Genomic DNA, 21,075 nt, shown 5'->3' on the forward strand with positions numbered 1-21,075 from the left:
AATTCCACACATGTAATAGCAGGGACATTGAAAGTTATTTTAATATGCATAACTGTTACCTAATCATAACATTTACTTCCAAGTCTTAAATGCGACACGCCTATCAAAAGGGAGTGTTTCAAAGAGAGGGTCAAAAGTAGGATAGAAAATAGTCTATTACTTCTAAATTAGGGTGACTTTTGATGTAAAAATCTTGATAACATTATAAGTGGACCTTATAGAACATTAAAAAAAATGCAGTTCATGACCACAGTGTCTGATATGGTTCAATAAAGGATCCCTAGCCTACTCTACTCTGATTGGTCAGATGGCCCAGTTTGTTGTGATTGGTCTGCCACTTACAGCACGTCGGAAACGAAACGTCCATTTACCATCTGAATTTCAGCTCCTGGAGCTTCCTCAGCACTTTTATACACAGTAACGATGGCGTCGGATTTACTGTATTCGATCCCTTATCTTTGGAAATTTATGCAAAGTGGATTTGCTTTCACAACGCAGAAAGTAGCATCTTCTTGATATGTTGACAGCACAAACCAAACCTAAGCCTCAGCTACAACTACAGTGTTTGAGGATGGGTCAAAGTTTTATTCATTGGCAGCCAATGAAGACCATAGATGGGCTTTATGCAAATGTATTACAAACCTATGTAGTTTCGTGCAGGGATGGAATACTGGAATGACTGATTCAAGCAGTGCTGAGAATCGGTTCTTTTTGTTGCGAGACAATAACTCCATTTGTTGTGCACTTTGATCTTTAAAACCATTAACATTCACAAACCGCATAATATCCACTAATATCCAAAAAAGCATAATAGGGGCACTTTAAAAATTGCAAAAAGTCTAATCAAGAATTTTGCCTTTCTCGTTTTTGTTTAGGAAGTCAATCTCTCAGCCCCAGTTTCCATCACAGAGTTCAGGAAGAGGGGATTGTGGTTCTTCCGAATCATGGCAGTGGGCCACTCCCAGTCCAGCCATACCCTGCAGAGGAGGTGCTGAGGCCGAGTTTGACCAGAGGAGTGTCCGTCTCCCTCCCTTCCTCCCCACTGCTCCCTCCCCGCCAACCCTATCTATCGCCCGTCCGGTCCAACAAGTCATCGGGTGCGTACGAGTCACTTTTTAACCATGGCGCATCACACAAGCAATTTTAGGTGTCAAGTTGATTTGTTACGTACAGTACACATCCATTCAGAGCTGATGAAATGTGCATTTTTACAATGTGAGATCAAGAATAGAATAAAGATAAAAAATAGAAGTAGTGATCAGGGCTTGACATTAACTTTTTTTGCTCACCAGCCACTGGTTTTCCAAAGTTACTAGCCACTCAGCATTTTCTCTGGCCACAGTTTTGACATTGATAACATGGGGAAAAATATAGACATTTTTAATATTAGCTCTTATACTACAGGGCTGTTGAATGCTTGATTGGTTGACGAAAGTTCTAAGGTGTGCAGTTATTTTCAGGGAAACTCAAGGCTTAAGTAGTTCCAGCAGGTCTTGACCGCATTACAGTTTCATATCACTTTGCGTAGTTAACAGTTATAACGGAAAATAGGATACAATTCATAACAAGAAAAAACACGCAGCCCCAAGCGCCATTTTCGATGTCTAACTTCACAATCAATGGAAGCTTGCAGTTTTATTTAAAAAAAATAAAGTATATAGTCCTATCTATAATCAATAGAAAATTAAACTGAATATATAAATAAATTGATAGCCCTGCTGCACGGGTTTTCATTATTATTGCAGATAATATAACAAACAAATAAATAATGATAGGCCTACTTGTTAAAAGGGCTTTGTGTTCAATTAATTAGGCTAGCCTATGTCAATAATAGAAAAAAAAAAGAATTAACAAATTAATTAAAACAAATGAATTAATATTAAATAAATTAAATAATATTGATGCACAATCTTTTCTGTCTCATTATTGCAATCTCTCTCTCTCTCTCTCTCTCTCTCTCTCTCTCTCTCTCTCTCTCTCTCTCTCTCTCTCTCTCTCTCTCTCTCTCTCTCTCTCTCTTTCTCTCTTTCTTTAATTCTGCATTAATAACTGCATTAGTCTAGGTTCAGGGGGATATCTAAAATAAAATAAAATATAAAAAAAAAAAATCAGCATTTCTCATTTTAGTTTAAGTGAAGCACTAAAATAACTTAAACCTGAAAACTATGTAGACATACAGTATGTTTTTTTGTTTTTTTTAAAGCACAACAAAATTACTAAAACTTTCAATTACAATGAAACTGAAAATACATATAAAATGTAATTAATTAACAAAAATTAATAGCATCTCAAAGAAACTAACACAAAGAGGGGTACAGTTGACTTTAGGATGAGTTTAGGTCAAGGCGAGCTAGACCTTAAAATGCAGTCTCTCCCAAATGTGTGATTCTATAAACTGTATGTATTTAGCTAGCTGCTATAGATTATTTGAGAACTAATGAATGAATCTGTATCATATACGGTGTATTATGTGTTACGTTATCATTGTGGTATTGTTAGCTCTTTGCTGATTCATACTGATAGCTGAGCTGAGAGCTGCCAATCACATGGGAGAGACTTGGCAGTTTCTTGGAACTTGGCAGAAACTCGCTCATTATTTTGGGCTGGCTACACACACACCGATTGTTCTTCCCACAGTCTTGCACCTCAGGTTGTGTGATTTTTATACCCACATCAGACCCATGTGCTGCTGAATTAAATCTGTTTTTAATTAGAGTGCTTTATAGAACACATTTTCTGTAAAAAAAAACAAAAAAACAAGTAACAAATGTTACCATTAATCAAAATGATTCATTCCTGATTGAATTTAGATCCATTCTAATGTAAAATGGAGCAATTTACAGCATTTACAATGATACATTATAATATTTTATCTTGTTATCTGTCATAAATTTCCCCAAAGGGTCCTTTAAGTTTTTTTTCTCTCCTGCTATAAGCATTTCCAATGATAGATAATGTTAATGGCAACATTCCTGTGCCTGCAATGCTGTGTCTGTTCCTGTAGGTGGCGGTATAGACCACTTTTCAACATGAATTCAAAATTTGCACACTTGAGCTTATTTGTAGCTTATCTGAACCTTTATGCATATTATTCCAAAAAGTTTCTTATACATTTTTCATCAAATAGAATAATTTTCACTGATGTCAATCAAGTCATTGTCACATTTTTCATATAAATATTAAATTGCTCTAGGCAAAACTTCACTTCATATGTAAACGCTGAGTCATGTTATTTTAATACAAAGATAAAGCATTTTACAGACCAAACCTTTTTAGTTACTTACCTTATAGCAAACACTTTTCATCCACAGCGTCATGCTGAATGCTGCAAGTAATTACTGTACATGACCCATCTGGAAACCTGTTGATAAGTGCCTAGCTCCAGAATGTGGCTGTAATAGAGTCCAGTTCCTGAGTCAAACTTACCTTGATTTGATCCTACAACCCTATAACCTCACAGATCGTTCGCTAATGTTTTCTTCCAAACAATCATTAAATATGTAATGCAATATTACCAGAGGTGCAAGAATAATCTGAAAAGTCGAAGCAACACATTATAAATCTTTAGCTCAGCTCATGAATACTAATGAGGTGATAAACACTCCAAACTGATTTTTGGGAATGCTTCTGCTATGTTGTAATTTCTCATTGGCTGCATTTATGATTGCGGCCCAACAAAACTCTTAAAATATAAATATTCTTTCTCAACAAGTGTGTGGGGGATGATCTTGTAAGTGGGGACGACATGTCAGTTATAATGGTTGCTACAGCCCTGAATATTACTGCCAAATCTGAGCGCCAGTGGAGATATCTGTCCTTATTCATGTTTCAGGCTCCTGTCTGATGTTTGAGGCTTTGTTTGAGGAGCCGCTGTGAAGTTAAATGGAGGAAATGTTCTTGCAGAGCGAGCGAGGGCTGTGAATGAGCTGAGTCAGCTGGCGGGTTAACCCTGAGACAGTATTTTCTATTTTATTTTGTATATTATTTGGTCTAGTATTATAGACCAAATTCTAAACTATGATTATAGTTTGGGGTCAGTAATATTTTTATTATAAGAAATTTAATAGTTTTATTCAGCAAGGATGCATTAAATTGATCAAACATGACAGTAAAGACTTTTACATTTCTACAAAATGTTCAATTTTAAAATAAATGCTGTTCTTTTGAACTTCCTAGTCATCAAAGAATCCTGAAAAAATTTTATCACGGTTTCCGAAAAAAATGTATCACGGTTTCCACAAAAAATATTATTGAACTGTTTTCACCACTGATGATAAAAATAAATGTTTCTTGAGCAGCAAATCAGCATATTAGAATGTTTTTTGAAGGATCATGTGACACTAAAGACTGGAGTGATGAAGCTGAAAATTCAGCTTTGCCATCACAGGAATAAATTACATTTTAAAATATATTAAAATAGAAAACAGTTATTTTAAATTGCAATAATATTTAATAATATTACAGTTATCGCGTTTTTTTTTTTTTTTTTTTATCAAATAAATGAAGCCTTGGTGAGGAGAGACCTTTTTTCTTTCAAAAACATAAAAAAATGACCCCAAACTTTTGAACGGTAGTGTACAGTGTTTACTTTGTCCATTTTTTTTATTTTACTCCTCATTTCTTTATTTTGCTCTTCATTTCTTCAACTTCTTTTATTTACTTCAACTTATTTATTTTCTTTGTCTATGTTCTAAGTGCTTTTCATGCTTTGGCAATGGTGCATATGTCGACAATCATGCCAATAAAGCTTGACTCTGACTCAGATGACACAGGAGGAACTGCTCAGGGAGATTAAAATCATTACAGACTCCTCGTTTATTCTGGAATCTCTTTGGGAGTACAGGACAGCCGATCACAACCATCACACACACACGCGCACACACACGCACACACACAAGCAGATCCACACGCAGCTCTGCCCAGAGATTCAGATCGCCAGCCTCACAATCCCATCTGGAAAGACTTAACTGTCTCTCTCTCTCTCTCTCTCTCTCTCTCTCTCTCTCTCTCTCTCTCTCTCTCTCTCTCTCTCTCTCTCTCTCTCTCTCTCTCTCTCTCTCTCTCTCTCTCTCTCTCTCTCTGTCTCTCTCTCTGTGTCTTTCTCTCATTTTTGCTCTGTCTCCAGGTTCAATCAGGACACCCAAATATGTGGAGAATCCTCGTGCTCCAGGAGATCCTATCACCTGTGCTCTGAGGAACAGGAAGAAGAACAATAGTGGTGAGTTCTTCTGTGTGTGTGTGTGTGTGTGTACCAGTAGGTCAGTTAAGAAATGTATACTTTAGTATGAATGCTTGTATTTGTCTATTCATTGATCTTTGTGTGTGGGTCAGGTTTTGTTACAAGAATAGTAAAGGGATAACCAGACATGCATGAATCAATAAATATTGAATACATTCTTAATGAAAATGCATGTGTGAGGGTTAAGTTTAGGGGTAGGTTTAGGGAATATAAAATATAACAACCTCAATATAAAAACCATAGAATTCAATGGAAAGTCCCCACAGTGTTTGAGTGAGATTTGCCCTTGTTGTAAGCTGAGGGATGGTGTTTTTAAGATGTGGGGAGTTACATGAATTTACTGCTGAGAGTTCAGTAAATCCAGCGGTCCATTAAACCGCATTCCTCCCTCCCTCTGTCTCTCTGTTTTACTTAGTATACTGTCACTGTTTAATACTGCCTTGTGTTTGCACAGTATGTGTTGGTGTGGCCATTGATTTGCTCTATCGGTCATTTTGGTGATGTGATGCTAGGATGGCAAAATTCAACTCTGCATTATTAAATCTTATTGATTCCTGGAATGTGTGTGTGGCATTTGGAGGGTTACAGGTGAACACACAAAGAAACAGTGAAACAGTTCTTGATGATTGTACTCATGCATACAACTGCAGAGTGGAGTTGGACAGTGAAGTCCAAATGTTTAAAACCACTAGTTAACATGTTTTTATTTCATTTTTCCACCTAATTTAAAACTATTTTGTTACAAATTATATTATTAGCATAAAGTAATTAAAAAAACATAGTTAATTTACAAATCCTAGAATTTCCTAGTATTTGCTACTGTATGTGCAAGTTTTGTTTGAGTTGCATGAAGCATGAAACCTGATGTTCTTCTCAGCATGACTTTTGCTTCAATGAAAGTAAGAATATCTGACATCTGTACAAAAATCACATGGTCAGTGTCATGTTTATATTTGATTAGTGACCTAGAAGTACCACACAACCTGAAATCTTCTTTAGCTTTTCCCGCATGGTAGCAGGGTCCTCTTTTCTGGATCGCTTGCGCCATTTGATGTGATCGTCGGCTTGATCTGGGTGCAAACGGGTAAGCTTGAGGTCGTTGTGCAGCGTGTCGATATTGAGGCAACACCATACCGCTGCCAAATGTCATCATTACAGACATGTTTGAAGCGTGTGATGCTGGAGATCCATTGCAGCATTTTCGTTTACATGGCACAGAGGCGGCGTTCTACTTCTTTCATCACGGGCCCACTCTCAGTGTCATAAAGAGCAACAGGACGAATGCCGGTACTGTAGATCTTCGGCGGTCACTGGTCTTCCTATCGCAGGTGCTGGTCGTCGTGCGCTATTTCAGCCAAGGCAGCGTTGACTCGCGCAGTGACTTTATGGGACTCGTGCAGACTTCCATCAACTGTGAATGTTGAGCCAAGATACTTGAATGTCTCGATACATGGTAGGTCACACAACCTGAAAAAAAGTACAAACAGTAGGCTAATACTGTGAAATAGTATTATTTAAAATATCTGCTTTCTATTTTAATATATTTTTAAAATGTAATTTATTCCTGTGATGGCAACGCCAAAACACATGAAGACAGCCAGAGCAGAGTCTGCAAAGCGTCACGAGAGACGACGTTAAATTACCTCATGCTCAACGCACATAACGTTACAACAATGAACGTAAACAACTTAGAGCTCTGACTTGTACCATGTGACTGCTGCAGATTCATTTCGGCTTTGATAGTGTTGCCGTTGAAGCGCATAATTCCAATTCTGAGGACATGAACAGCTCCGAGTAGAACCACAAGGGTTGACATCTCTTAATTAAGGTAAATATGACGTGGCATATTTATACAGAGGAACTGTAAAAGGTGGCTGCTGTTTGTTTGCAACGCTCAGTGACCGTCTGTTTACAACTCTGCATAGCCTTAAGGAACGCACTTATGACGTCTGCGTGAGCAGGGTGCGTGGAGGTATGGAAATACGTAGGTTGACAGGCTGAATCGGACCGAATGCAATGATTGGATTACTGATTGCTATCAGGATGTGGAGAGTTTCAACCAGTATAACAAAAAGGTGATATAAAGCAGCTGATTGGTTCCTGCTGTATCAGTAGCCAATGAGCTCACTGCTCAACCTTCAAATACTGGTCAGCATTTGCTGTAGCATTTGCAGCATGCTTTCAGAAACCCTCCATCTCCCCCAGCTCCACCTGTATAGATCTGCTACGGGTAATTCATGTATGCTGTATTGTGCATCAGCAGTCTTACTTGCTGACAGCAGAGTGTTGTGTATTGTATTGGCAGTAGCAAGTCCTTTACTTCCTCTGCAGCAGCTGCAATAACCAACAGCAGCAGTATCGATCTATTTCGCCAAGACCAAACATATGAACATTGTCTTGTCCATTACAGTGCCAAACACTTTGAGAGTTGTTATGAAAAAAATCCCAGATTTTCTTAGTAGTCTCAGACATTTGCTCCCCACTGTACATAAACACAAACACACACATGCAAATATTACCATCTTAAAGTTGTTTTCACATTTATGGACACACAAAAACGCACACAGATGACAAATTCACAAACATTCTCTAATCAAGAGTCATTATCTTTGGACCATGTCCGAGACACCTCTGTTCTATTTTAGGAAATCATTATGGTTTCTTTGGCATTTCACTAATTTAATACATTGGTGCATCTACAAATGATTAATTATGAAGCAGTCACACCTTCACTGTTTGATGATGCAGATCGTGAGAGCGCACCAGATGCGGTGGCCACTCCAGATGAACCTGCCGTACATGCAAATGAATGTTCTCCATGTCAGCGTTGGCCTAGATGACTTTGACTTTCAGCTCGAGGTTCATTGTCCTGACAGCTGTTCTATAAATTCATGTTTGCCTTTCCTCCTCTCTCTCCACACCTGTGTGGACTACAAAACGGGCTCGAAATGGACTCGAGGTCACATTGATTTTCTTCACAGACCAGAGAACCGAGAATCATGGGAGACTGAGTAAATCAGGCTTTAGAAATACGCCACACACCCACCGTTCGTCTTTGAAACAGATGACTATGAAGTGCATTAGAGTCTGACTCTTCCTGTGTTAAAGGCAATTATCATCTTTATGTGCTCACTCACTGTTTCCTGAAAGGACGAAAACAACCTTTGTGACGTCATTAGAGGGTGAGTGTACGGTTACTTACATCTGAGAGTCAGCTGGATTGCGGATTCACTTCCTTAGGCCAGAAACATGCTCTACGCAAGTATGCAGATGCAAATATTTGGCATGTAGTGCAAGTGTACAGTCCTATTATCCATACTTAATGTGCATTCTTGCATTACTTTGGCAGTAACATAAGCTTACAACCTTACACCAATCCACAACCTTAAACCAAGCTTATCCGTTTCCTTTAAGAAATTGCTGTTTTAAAATAACAAAAGGTAGCACTGGTTCAAGGTTGACTAGCAGAGACCAGTGGCAAGTGAAATGCCATGTAAGCTTACAGTTACAGCACAATCAAAATCCACTTTTTAAGCAGGAGACCAAGAATACTAAATTTTTTAGGGTCTTAGTGACCCTAGACACGTCCGAAAGCACACAGCTCATAGTGTAGTAGACTAATGCAGGGCTCTCGAATATTAGAGTTGCAGCCTTTCGTTTTGATTGAGCTGGCAAATCTCTATGGCAACATTGTGTCTGTTCACTCTGAGGCATGACCAGCGTTTTCCACTGATTTCTTCAGAGCATAATCTCCATGATTCAATTCTAATGAGCACTAATGATTTACCCAGCTCAGATCTTTCATCACAGGCCGATAATACCGCACCGCATCCCGCCGTTTACGCCATACCGCTGCCCGTTGCCTTCCTGATTCGTGCTTTCTCCCCTGTTACATGTGTTTCAGACATTAGCTTCAAAAATAAACCTTGGATCGACAGGGCTGTAATTTAGATGTCACTTTGCAGGAAAAACTTTGTCTCGTTTGACCAAAAAAAATCGCCGGACTCGGCCAGGTCGAATTATGCCAGTTGCTGAAAAAGACGCTTGGCCCAAGCGAATGTAATAAAGTTTAATGGGCCCTTCTTTTAATGGCAAGTGTGCATTATCTCAAACAATTGCTAGCATGGAGGCGTGCATGCTTTATAAAATTAGCAAATAAGATTAATGTCACCGAGTTATTTAATGACTCACTTGTTTTTGCTACTTCTCACGACATCACACATTCTGGCATCTACTACACTATGTAATTAATAAATTAAATGTAACGTTTACAACAAAAAGTTGTTCTAAGGATTCGTGGGTGAAGTTGCTGTCAGTGTTGTAGGAAAACGTTTAATTTGAACTTTTTTCATTGGTGGCACTGGGATAACATCAAAGTTAGAGCAACAAGATATAGCCTGTTATTACCCATGTGTGGGATCGTTTTGAAAAACCCATAATCAAGTTTGATGACAGTTTTATTAATAAGCGCTATCGCCGGAGATAAAAAGGCTACTCATTGTCCAAACTGATATGAAAGGATCTTAAATTCATGTGGCATATACACATTTATTTTTGACAAATAACGATTATGACTAAGCACTGGCTGCTAGGAACTGCAAGAACAGAGTGAATGTTCAGCACGTTCAGTTAATTTTAGCATTATAGTTGAGTCCATAGTTGATGTGTTTTGTCTCATTCATTATCAGATACATTTTTTCAAGTACCTACAGTAGTAAAGTAATGCATTACTTTTTATTCCCATGTATCGTTTGAAACTTCTGTCCCCATGTTGAGGAAAAAAATGAGTAAGTGCAGAGGTGTTGAGATCATTGAAGGGTTATTTCACACTTTTGGTGTGAAAGGGACTTTACATTTGCCAAAAATAAAACTTAATTTATTAATTAATTTATTTTATTTATTGTTATAAACAAGCTAGCCCAACCCAAGTGAGAAAAACATTGTAATATTACTTTCCAAAAAAAGTAACTAAGTACTGCAATTAGTTACTTTTTTTTAACACAATATTGTAACGCATGGTTTAAAAGTAACTTTCACCAACACTGGTTGTAAAGCATCTTAGTTGAAAGTGAGAAATATTGTGGACCTCCTGTTTGTTTGTTTGTTTGTTGTGGTTTCATTTTGTTGTTTATTTAATTATTATTTTGATTGAATTATTTATGCATTTTATTTATTTATTAGTGGTTTTATTTATTTGTTGTTTCTTTGTTTTATTCATAGTTTTTGATTTTATTTATTTATTTACTTACATTTTATGGTTTTATTTATTCATGTTGTTAGGGTTAGTTTTATTTAAAATTCAATTGAAGATACCTGCCTGATACATAAACTAAGGTTAATAGTCAGCTTAGCTCTTACTGGATTGTTGACAATCCAGTAGGACAATCCCTGAATTGACTTCCAGGATCAGAGCTGTCTGTGGATCTCCGGCCTTCACCCTGTCTGTCTCTCTTTATATATGACTGAATGACACACTCTTTCTTCTCTGAGGCTACCGATCACTCATGTTATTTTGCTTGTATCTTACCCTGTCTTGCTCTCTTTCTTGCTCCATGTCAGACGTCCTCTTCTCCACCTCCCCCTCTTTTTTCACACTCCTCCATACATGGATGCATTCTCCCTCTCTCATATCTCTCACTATCTTTTTCAGGCTGTTTCTCTGTCTGTCACTCACACACATACACGCACATGATACTGATTAAAAAGCGTGAGTTTGTGTACTACAATGGTATTTACTTTGATTTCATAAGCTATATGTGGATGAACAAGGTCATTTGATGAAAGGAGATGGAAGTGTGGACAGGGGGAGGGGGAATGGTGTTCCCAAGCTTTTTAGCATGCAAATAGATTTCAGTGTCTAGAAAATGAAAACGACAAGAGCTGAATAAGACCAATGAGATTATGGCTGTTTCACAGTCTGAGAGATGGGACTGATATGGAGACGGGAGAATTTAAAGAGGAAATGTAAGAAATAAATAAAAGAAGATTCTTGTGTCTCAATTACTGGCTGGAACGATTTGATTTGAAATTTACAGTAAAAAATAAAGATATTTTATTTCTATTTGTATTGAAATTCTGACCATTGGCCATTTAAAATAAATAAAACTAATGCACAGTATATAAGATGAATAAATATATAGTATGAAATGGATGGATAAATATTCCTTTTAAAATCTGCTTGAAGTATACTGTTTGAATTAGAATAAGTCTCCATTATGCACTTATGTAAGTTTCTAAAACTAGAATAGTTTTCTAAAATAGAAGTTTCTAAAAGAGGTTTTCACAGAAGAATCATTTTGAGTTCCCCAAAGAACCTTTCAGTAAATGTCCTTAAAAAATGGAGAGAAAAGAGCTCAGAGTTGCAGTCTGTGTGTGTGTGTGTCTGTGTGTGTAATTTGGGGAACAAATGTCCCAACAAAGATAGTAATACCATTTATTTTTGACCTTGTGGGGACATATTTGTTTGCCTGGCTCCGCCCTCCTACGTACTTCTGCTCAATTTTCATTTTCCTTCAGTACTCCGTCTGGGTTTGCGGTATATTCTTGGGTTTTCTCCGGCCAAATTTTTGCCGGTCCAATCAGCGATCAGAGGGAGTGGCTGAGAACGATGACGTTGATGTCGTGCGCTAGTTTGAGTTGTAGGGTTACGTCACGACCAAACGTTAGCGATTGGTTATGGCAGATCCAATAGTTTTAAACTTCAACAGAGTGCCCGCCTTCAAGGAAGTTAACACTTGTCAATGGAGAGTGGCCAGACTCTCTGTACAAATGAAATGTACGAGATTCTGGTAGGACCAGGCTACATATTTGTGGTGCCTATGAGGAAAACTGATTATAAATCATGTAAAAATGTGATGTTTTCTGTGATGGTAGGGTTATGGTTAAGGGATAGAGTATACAGTTTGTACAGTATGGAAAGTCCCCATAAAACCTGGAAACCTAAAATTTGTACTTTTTTTTTTTCTTTTTTTTTTCCTTCAAGAAATGCACTTGACCCATAAGCACCTCTGTTCAACCTCTGAAACAGTTCTGCTCTGGCTTTATGGCTAATAAGCAAATTTTCGTTAGTAAAATTGAGCAAAATCAGACAATATTGTTTCTAAAATATGACAATATTAACTTCTTATTTATTGAACTGTTGTATAAAATCAATATACTTGTTACTTGTGTGATATTGCTTAATATCATGATATAAATATAAGACAAACTCATACAGGGGCATTTTTTTTTTCCTGATATCTTAAATTTTAGGCTACAACCCAGAGTGAGTTCTGATTCATGTTTGTCACCAATCAACTGTATGACATGTAAGATGAATTGCGTAGGTCTGGGGCGGGGCGGGTGCGTTAAATGCGTTAATAAATGTTATAATTAAATCGACAGCCCCAATTATAATATAATGCAGTCTAATTGAACCCACAAACCTTAACGTATGAAGGAAGACCTCTGACTGTCTTTGTGTTCTTTACAACAGTTGCCTAGTTGGTGGTACTTAGATGTTCTAATTTGATTAAACGTGGCATTATGAACGGAGCAGTTTTATATTAATGAGGAACATCTGATGCTATAAATAGTGTCAATGCTTCTATTTCTATATCAAATTCATTACACAGGTTTATTCCAGTACTTTGCTATACGTCACACATTTAGAGTTTAGATTTACACAGCTCACTCAAACAATCAGGAGGGAATCTGGCAACGGTTCGGGAATGATTTTCTCACACACACATACACACATACAAGTGTTACTAGAGTTCTAGACTTCTGGCCTGCCAAAATGAGCAGGCACCACTACACTACTGCTTGAGTGATCTGCAAAAACAAGCCATGTCTAACTTTGTGTGTAAGCGTGTGTGGAGAAAACGGTTCAGTGTACGTAGTCTTCATACGCAAAAGGAGAGTGAAATGTGTGAACTCATTGGGAGGTCTGTACTCTTTTGGCAAACGTAGATCAACTGGAGACCAGCTGAGAGAGGAGCTGGCTTCAGACCTGTGGGCCATCGTAAACTGGCTTTGAAACAATCCTCACTCATCTCACTGTCCTAATGTCTATTGTGAAGAAAAGCACAATAAATGGTTTAATTAGGGAACATTTATCTGGATTAGCATGTGCTTTTACACGCCTTCGAATGTAGACCCGGAGGACGAGCACGCATATGCTGCATTTCATTGCACGTTAATAAATGATTTATGAACGATGTATTAAATATGGATTCTGCCTTAGGTTTGCCTGTAAATTCTGCTGTCAATCGGAAGTAAACAACACTAGCTGACCAGCAGCATCAATCGATCGTGAAGTGATTTGTGTAAAGCCAGATTGATGGCAGGAGATGTTAACAAGGGAAGGGGTGGTAGAGGAGGACAGTGTTGCTGACAGAGTGCAGTATGCTAATGAACTGTGGCCTGTTGCCCTGTCTTCCCCTCAGGGATGCTACACAAGACTTCCCTGCTCATTTACATATCGTAATTGCGTAAATATGTCAGAGCAAATATTTAGCTTTTTTGTTTAATTGTGCATTTGTGTCTTGCTATGTACTTGGTAGGAAAGTCCATGAAATCAGCATTAGAGTTTTGTGGCATTTCATCCATTTGTGTTTGCTTCGAGGCTGTTTATACATTGAATTAAGGGTATGCAATATTGACAAATCTTAATATTTTCTTGAGAGTATTTTTTTCTTCTCTGCGGTGGTCAGTAAGAGAAATTAACTTTTTCATTAAGGGACAATATTTGCCACCTTAAATTGATTTCCTGGGGCATTTTCACCTTTTTATGGGGCCATCTTTTTTCTAACCTTATTACCTCTTAGTATTGAACGTGACCATAAACGGTTTGTGCTGAAGACATGAATGATGCCTGGCATGTAGAGAAGAGTGGTGCTATTACTTTTCTAAGCAATCGGATTTTCACCTAGTGGACAATAAAATGGTTGAAATAAATTGCAGGGACTGATCCAAGAATGTGAGTGAGACTTAAAAGTGGGTTCTTTGCTCTTGTAATTAACAACCTAGTTAATGGATAGAAATTCGACACTCATAAAAGTTTAGTAGCCACATAACAACACTCTGCATAACCGCCCAGAATATCCTAGCATTTAAAAAAAAAAAAAACCATCAATAATATCAAATAAATAAAAATATTCATCCATAAATCTGTGATATATTTTCGTAAGACACATTTCCTTTTTTTTATCTAAAATTGATCAAAAATGTATTTAAAATGTGATGATTTTCCATTGATGATCTATTCTATTTTAAATAAAAACTACAAGAACATTGACTTTGAATTTAATGACTGAAAAAACAAAGTATTTCTAAATGAAACTGAATATTCTGCTGGGAGTATTGATTGGATGGTCAAAAAATGAAACCTGTCAGGCTATATTTTCCCCAGGGTTACATCACCCCAAAAAATTTTGTTTGTCTTTTCATTAGAATAATGTGCTCCGATCAATCATGCACACAAAAACCAGAGACATTAATGAAGAAAGTAATTTTGATTTCATGTTGTCATAATGTTTAGCCAACTGTCTCTTTTTCCAAATCTAACTGGTTTTAAACAACTCAATGAGCCTCACTTAATTTCCTAAACTGACAGTATCTAACATTACATTAGGATAGAATCATGTTTTTCTATTGTATCTGTGCAGAATTGCGGGATGGTGTTGTGCACGTAAGAAAGGGAGAGAATGAATGAACGTGTGTGTGTGTGTGTTTATAGCCAGTCGTATTCTGAGAATGAGAGCTAGCCTATAGTGATTGAAGCGAGCACGATCTTTGCTCATTCACATTCACACCCTGTCCTCTCTGTCTCACACACACACACACACACACACAGCCTCTGAATGGATAGAAACTTGGTTGTCATAATAACCGCATCTCAATCCCAGGCTTTCTGAGGCTGTGTGGAGCACTGTACGTGCGTTGTACTACAGAGCGAGAGATACAGGGCAACAGAGAGGAGGGGGAGAGAGAGAGAGAGAGAGAGAGAGAGGGAGGGATTGAGACTAAAAGAGAGAGAACAGTTGCGAGATAGAGAGAGAGATGTGAGAGGGAGGGACGGAGATTGCCAGAGAGCAGAGGAGACTGTGAAAGGCAGCGAGAGGGAAGTGCCACACCGGTCCTTTGGATCTTGGTGAGTTGGGACAGATTCACTGTACGTCCTGGAGGAAAAGCGTTGAATATGTAATTGGACTGAATGTAGTGTTTGAATGTACGTGTGGTCAAGTAGATATTTCGTCAGTGTGAATGCATCCTTTGTGTGTTTGGGGTACCTGTAGACATGTTGCTTTTGGGTGTGGGTTTTTTTTGTTCATCCTTCCCTAACCTTTGAATATGTGTGTGTGTGTGTGTGCAGAGCTGCCCTCGCCGGCTGAGTCTGGCTCCTCCCCGGCTGTCCAGGAGCTCATGACACGGTTGGGCTTCCTGCTGGGAGACGCCATCCCCACCTCATCACAAACAAACATGGAGGAGAAACAGGTAAACATGAACCCTACAGGTCTAAACACCCAAACTCTGAGAGACGTGCAATCTGATATACAAACACGTGGCATCACGTCACTGAAGATATGTAAGATTAGGGCGATAACATCCTTAGAAAGAGGAAACGGCCTCTGAATTTTCTTTTCAGTCAGGTTGCACCGAATGAGCCCTGGATACCAGAGGTCATTTATCAGAGCGATCGATGACACTGCTGGAGCTGTTCTTCCAGAATCACACTTTCACTCTAGACACACTATTGGAACAGCTTTGTTTTAGACTTCCACTTGGCAAGATGGGCTTTTTATAAAACTTTGATGTCTTTGCAGTAGAAACACTTTTTATTTATTTTTTTAGAATAGGTGCAATAGGCTAGATAAAATGGAGAACAAGGACTGTGGCGTTCCCTTTTGCAAATAATGTAGGAAAACTTCAACAACCATAATGCACTGGGCTTGATCAGACTGTCTGAGAGTGGCAAAATTGCAGAAGTACGATCTTTAGTTTTCACAAAAGTCTGCTGGATGATGCGTTTTGGTTTAGATGACCAATAAACTGGGAGATTGATACACATTGTTCATTTACATATACTACTGACATTGTAACAATACAAAGCTGGTTGAAAATTGGTGAACTTATCCTTTAAATCGGTGTGTGTGATGTCCAGTGTTATTTTAGTATCATTGAGATACTATTATTATAATTTTTATACATTTTTTTAATATTTTTCTATTGTTAGATTTTCTGTTTTCATTTTAAGTTTAGTTAGTTTTAGTGTGTGTGTGTGTGTGTGTATGTATATATATATATATATATTTTAGTACATCAGTGTAAACTAAATGAGAAATGTTGCCTTGGTCACAAGATTAAATAAAATAAGTTTAAGTTTTTTAATCTTTAATTTTATTTCAGTTAGCATTTATTTTATTTCAAGCAACAAAAAATGTAATACATACATACTATATTAAAACTTTATGGTTTTAGCATTAATTTCAGCTAACTATATTAACCCTGCTGGTGTCCACTGTATAGCTGTAATATACTAGTTTCTGGTTACAAAACTCATTCTGTCTCTTTTTCAATTTGTTTTTAACATTTAAAGATATTTGTTTTGGTCTTTCCAAATCATCATACAGTAGGTACATCATACAGAGGTATGAGGTGTTTATCTGGGATATAAGTTGCTCTTAAGAGGCTTACGTAGCGTTTTTATGGATTGCCGCACACAAAGCTCCTGGTTGCTGAATTTATCCACAAACATGCTTCATCAGTCATGCATAATCACAAATGAGAATGTGCTTTCTGATTGGCCAGTTTCTGATCTCCCCTTTAGCCTTTTCAAACGCAGTGCATTAAGTATGAATGCTGGTTTATGCATGTTCAGTGCCGTGTACGTGCATAGCTGCTTTATAAGGACTGAAACAGTCTTGATGTGGAAAAGCACCCTGGAGATGTTGCTGCCGGTGAGTAATGCAGTTTCACCGCGGGAAAACGAATGATGCGGGTGGAGCAACAGTGTCTCTTACGCACGCTTCTCTAACTCAACTGCAGCACTGAGGAAATTATTGAACAGGTCCATGAAGCTCTACCTGAAAGCTTGAGCTGTGCTTTACTCTGATGTGTGTTTGTGTGTGTGGAGAGATGAGAATCCTTCATTGGTGAGCGGATGGCAGGCAACAGTTCTCTGGGGACCAGGGCTCCGGTACACTGATCTCACACACACACACACACACATACACCATCACTCTCCCTGACCTATATAGAGTGTGGAGAGAGGTAAAAGGATAGGACAAAGTAGTATATAGGATTTGATGTACTCTGTATAGTATGAAAAGTCATAGTAAGTTTTAGACTGATGGTTTATGCCCTGTAAGCACTTCCTCTAGATTTGCAGAAGGTAGATTACCCATCATTTCTCACACCCCAACATTGGGGTGTAATTTGCTTTCAGATTACTGGTTCTTTTAAAGCATTAAAATAATGCTTTTTTGGTTCTTTTAAAGCATTGGTTCTCAACCAGGGGCCTCGGCAAACTTCCAAGGGGGCCGCAGGATGACTAAATTAATTAATTGTTATAAATATATTAACCTAACCTAACTGAAATGCTAAACAAAACGTTTTTATTAAAGAACATAAATTTTTTAAAGGTGCTCTAAGCGATGTTGGGTGACGCCACTTCTTGTTAACGTTCAAACTATTGTCAAACAAAACGGAGGCTAGCTCGACCCTCCCTCCTCCTCATCCCGCCCCCTCCCCCTCCCCCTCCCTTCCGTGCTTCCTGAAACAGTCATGAACCATTTAGAAAAAACAAACTGGATTTACCCACGAGCCACCTGAATGTCGGATTGGAAGCCCTTCTGCCGGCGGAGTTCTCGCCACGTTTTGAACGCTTTTCCGATGTAAATTCGGGACTTCGCGCGTTACTTCTCCTTTTCCCTCTTCTTTGTTATTTGCTCATCGGAACGTCTTCTCTTTGGTCGTGTGTCGGCCATATCAAAATTCTCAAGAATATACAATTTTAACTTTAGTCGTTTTTAGGACATCTCTCCTCTAGCTAACTTCCCTCTTCATGCTTTTCTCTCCTCCACTCCCCACACCCCCCCCACCCCCAAATCATTATTGTCGGTTATTGGCTGGATTGGCTTTGTTATGTTTCGTGGTCCAGGCTGGGCCAGTTTGTTTTTCTTGCCGTTTGTGGAGCCTGGGCTGTCTACAGAGACCGTGTTTTTTTACAGTGTGTTCAGGGGACAGGCAGCTAGCGGATAGTGAGGAGATGTTTGCTGGATGTGACAAATGTTTTGGCCTAAAAAACGTGTGACATCGCTTAGAGCACCTTTAACTTCTGGAGGCACAAAATGAATCATGGTTCATTCATTTAATTTATAAATACTCCCATTTTGTTAATAAAAATAGTTTGAAAACAAGCAGCTTTGTCACATTTAATACTGAAAATATCTTGGCTTATATTAGCATTGAATATTGTGTTAGAGAAAAAAAGTTGAGAACCAATGTTTTAAAGTCAACATGAAACTCTTCGCAACCCATTTTATTTCCATAATGTGATGCATGTGCAAGTGAATGAGAAGAAAATGTAGAATGGGACGTCATTTTTTCCATCTTGATTAGACTTGGTTAGATTCTGGAAAGTTGTCATCATAGATAAATTTGTCACAATAAAACCAGGATTAAGAAACCTTCAAGTCTCAAAACCATAAACCTTTAATAGAACAGTCTCTCTTTTTTTTCTATACCTTTACTTCTTGGCTTTGTTCCTCCCCAGATTTGCAGATTTATACTTTATCTCTAACCAAAGCATTGCCATTGTAAACACTGGTAAAATGTGGATGCACATTTGTCTGTGTGTTGGTTACTGTCACCATTGCAGCCTAAATCTGTTTCTAAAAGCATCGAATTGGTTGCTTATATTGGAACAAAAGCAGACTGGAGGGCTTGGAGTATTTTTGGCCTTGCCCTTGTATGGACATAAGAGCTAAGTTTAACAGATTCCATCGATCACTTTATCTCCTCGCTCCCTTTTTTTGTTTCCTCTGCTGTCTCTTTTTTCCCTTAATGCAATATTTATTTACTTTTTTCTGTTTGCTTGTTTTTTCATTCCTCTGTCTCTCTCTGTAGTGTATAGTGTCCAGTCAGGGCGCGAGTCCCTGCTCCACTCTGACCAGCAGTACGGCGTCTCCCAGTGCAGAGAGCCCCTGTTCCACCTTACCTGAGAGCTCCTCCAGCAGCAGGGCTCCTGTTATCTCCTCTAGTACCTTCTCCACTGCCACCTCCACCATCATCACTACACCCAGCTCCACCCTGGAGAGCAAGGACAGTGGAATCATAGGTAACATCTACCTCTCTCCTTAGCAAAGTCCGCTTTATTCAAAAGTCCTTTTATTTGCTACCTTTTTTTTTGCATGGTATTTAAATTGCTTACAGCATTCTTAACATATAGACTCCATTCAAATGTTGTTTTGTAGATAATTTGAATCTCAAGGCTCTTTCACACTGAGCAAAAAATGAAAAAGAAACAACCCACTGATGAATGGTCTATTCACGCCAAGCTTGAAAGCATATCTGTCGGGCTGGATTAAAAGCTGGTCTGACATCCAGCTGTCAGAAGCACAAGAGGAAAATGTTCAATTCTTTTGTTTCATTTTTTTATTGCTGAAGTGAAATTATAGAAATGACATTTAACTAAATTGAAGTCATTTGTGTTTGTTTGGTTGAATTTAAGTTGAGTAATTTTTCATTCTTTGACAGCCCCATTCTTTGCTTAATTTAATTTAATTTAAAGGTATTTGATGCAAAAGTATGCTTGTTTGTGGAATACTATATTCAAACGCTAATCGTGCCTTATGACTGTAATTTTACAATAATTTTATTTAGAGTATTAAAGTAAGCTGAATCGGATGCGAGAAGTGACACGGAAGCACATTGTGAGTTTCAAAATGCACTTGCATCCGGCTTCACAACATTCTGACGTTTAAGTCAAGTGTGAACTCATGAACCTGCGTATGACAGTTGGCCGGAAGCGATGGTTTATTTAAAACTTTAAATTAGTATTATTTATTACCTATTTTTTTGCTTCAAAAGACATTAGTTCTTCATCTGGGGTTGTATGGATTACCATTGTGTTCACTGTGTGTGATTTTTGAAGCGTCAGCTTTCAGTTATGTACACTTGTTGCTCCAAAAGCTCAATTCTTAGTTGAGCTCAACAAGTAAATGTTCGACTCCAGTGTGAATGGCTCCATGAAACGGCTAGTGGTTATGTCATTGTAATATTTGCATGTATTGTGTTACATTGTGTTACGGAACACTTGGAGATGCTGACGGAGGTGTTTACCTTTATGCACAACTGACTTTTCTCCAAGGATCGCGATCAAGAGAGGAAGCGAACACTAGACTTCCTGAGACCCGACTTATCAAAGCTGTTTATTGTCTGTTAACTTTCTGGAAGTGTTTTTGTTGGCCTGTGCTGTAAATTCTCATATGTCTGAGATGTGCACTATCAAAACTAGGACAGCGTTGTCTTTATTTCAGGTCTGCCGGAGGTTTCTTGAAGTAGGACATCAGAAGGTTTTTTTAAATCCCAAAATAGTGTTTTTCTATTTGATTGCGGTAAAGAAAGGTCACAGACAGCTGCATTAAAGCAAAAAGCTTGACAGCAATTACTCAGACAAGTCCTTATTGATGTCCTCATGCTTGAAGATCATCGGTTGTTAATCATTTTCAAAAACTGCTAAAAGTCAATTCCTGTTTTCTTGTCTGTGATGTTTTGTTTTGTCCTTCTGTGTCGTTCTCTCCTCCTGTGTCCTTCCCATTAATATCTCCCCCCACACCTCTTTCATCTTCATC

General features: G+C 38.2%; 1 protein-coding gene across 6 annotated transcripts in view; it reads left to right on the plus strand.

Annotated features, from left to right (window-relative positions):
• Positions 1-21,075, plus strand: part of tanc1a (tetratricopeptide repeat, ankyrin repeat and coiled-coil containing 1a) — a 76,426-nt gene that overhangs the window by 24,952 nt on the left and 30,399 nt on the right. For 4 of the 6 annotated variants that reach the window (XM_079882634.1, XM_079882631.1, XM_079882633.1 and 1 more), the window contains exons 3-6: positions 876-1,097; positions 5,126-5,218; positions 15,594-15,715; positions 19,349-19,559. In XM_079882634.1, coding sequence (XP_079738760.1) covers positions 876-1,097; positions 5,126-5,218; positions 15,594-15,715; positions 19,349-19,559 — 648 coding nt within the window. Of the gene's footprint in view, positions 1-875; positions 1,098-5,125; positions 5,219-15,290; positions 15,372-15,593; positions 15,716-19,348; positions 19,560-21,075 lie in introns of those variants that run through there. The other 2 variants (XM_079882635.1, XM_079882636.1) reach the window with 1 other exon arrangement.

The sequence above is a fragment of the Squalius cephalus genome (assembly GCF_949319135.1).
Source record: "Squalius cephalus genome assembly, chromosome: 10".
Taxonomy (NCBI): Eukaryota; Metazoa; Chordata; class Actinopteri; order Cypriniformes; family Leuciscidae; genus Squalius; species Squalius cephalus.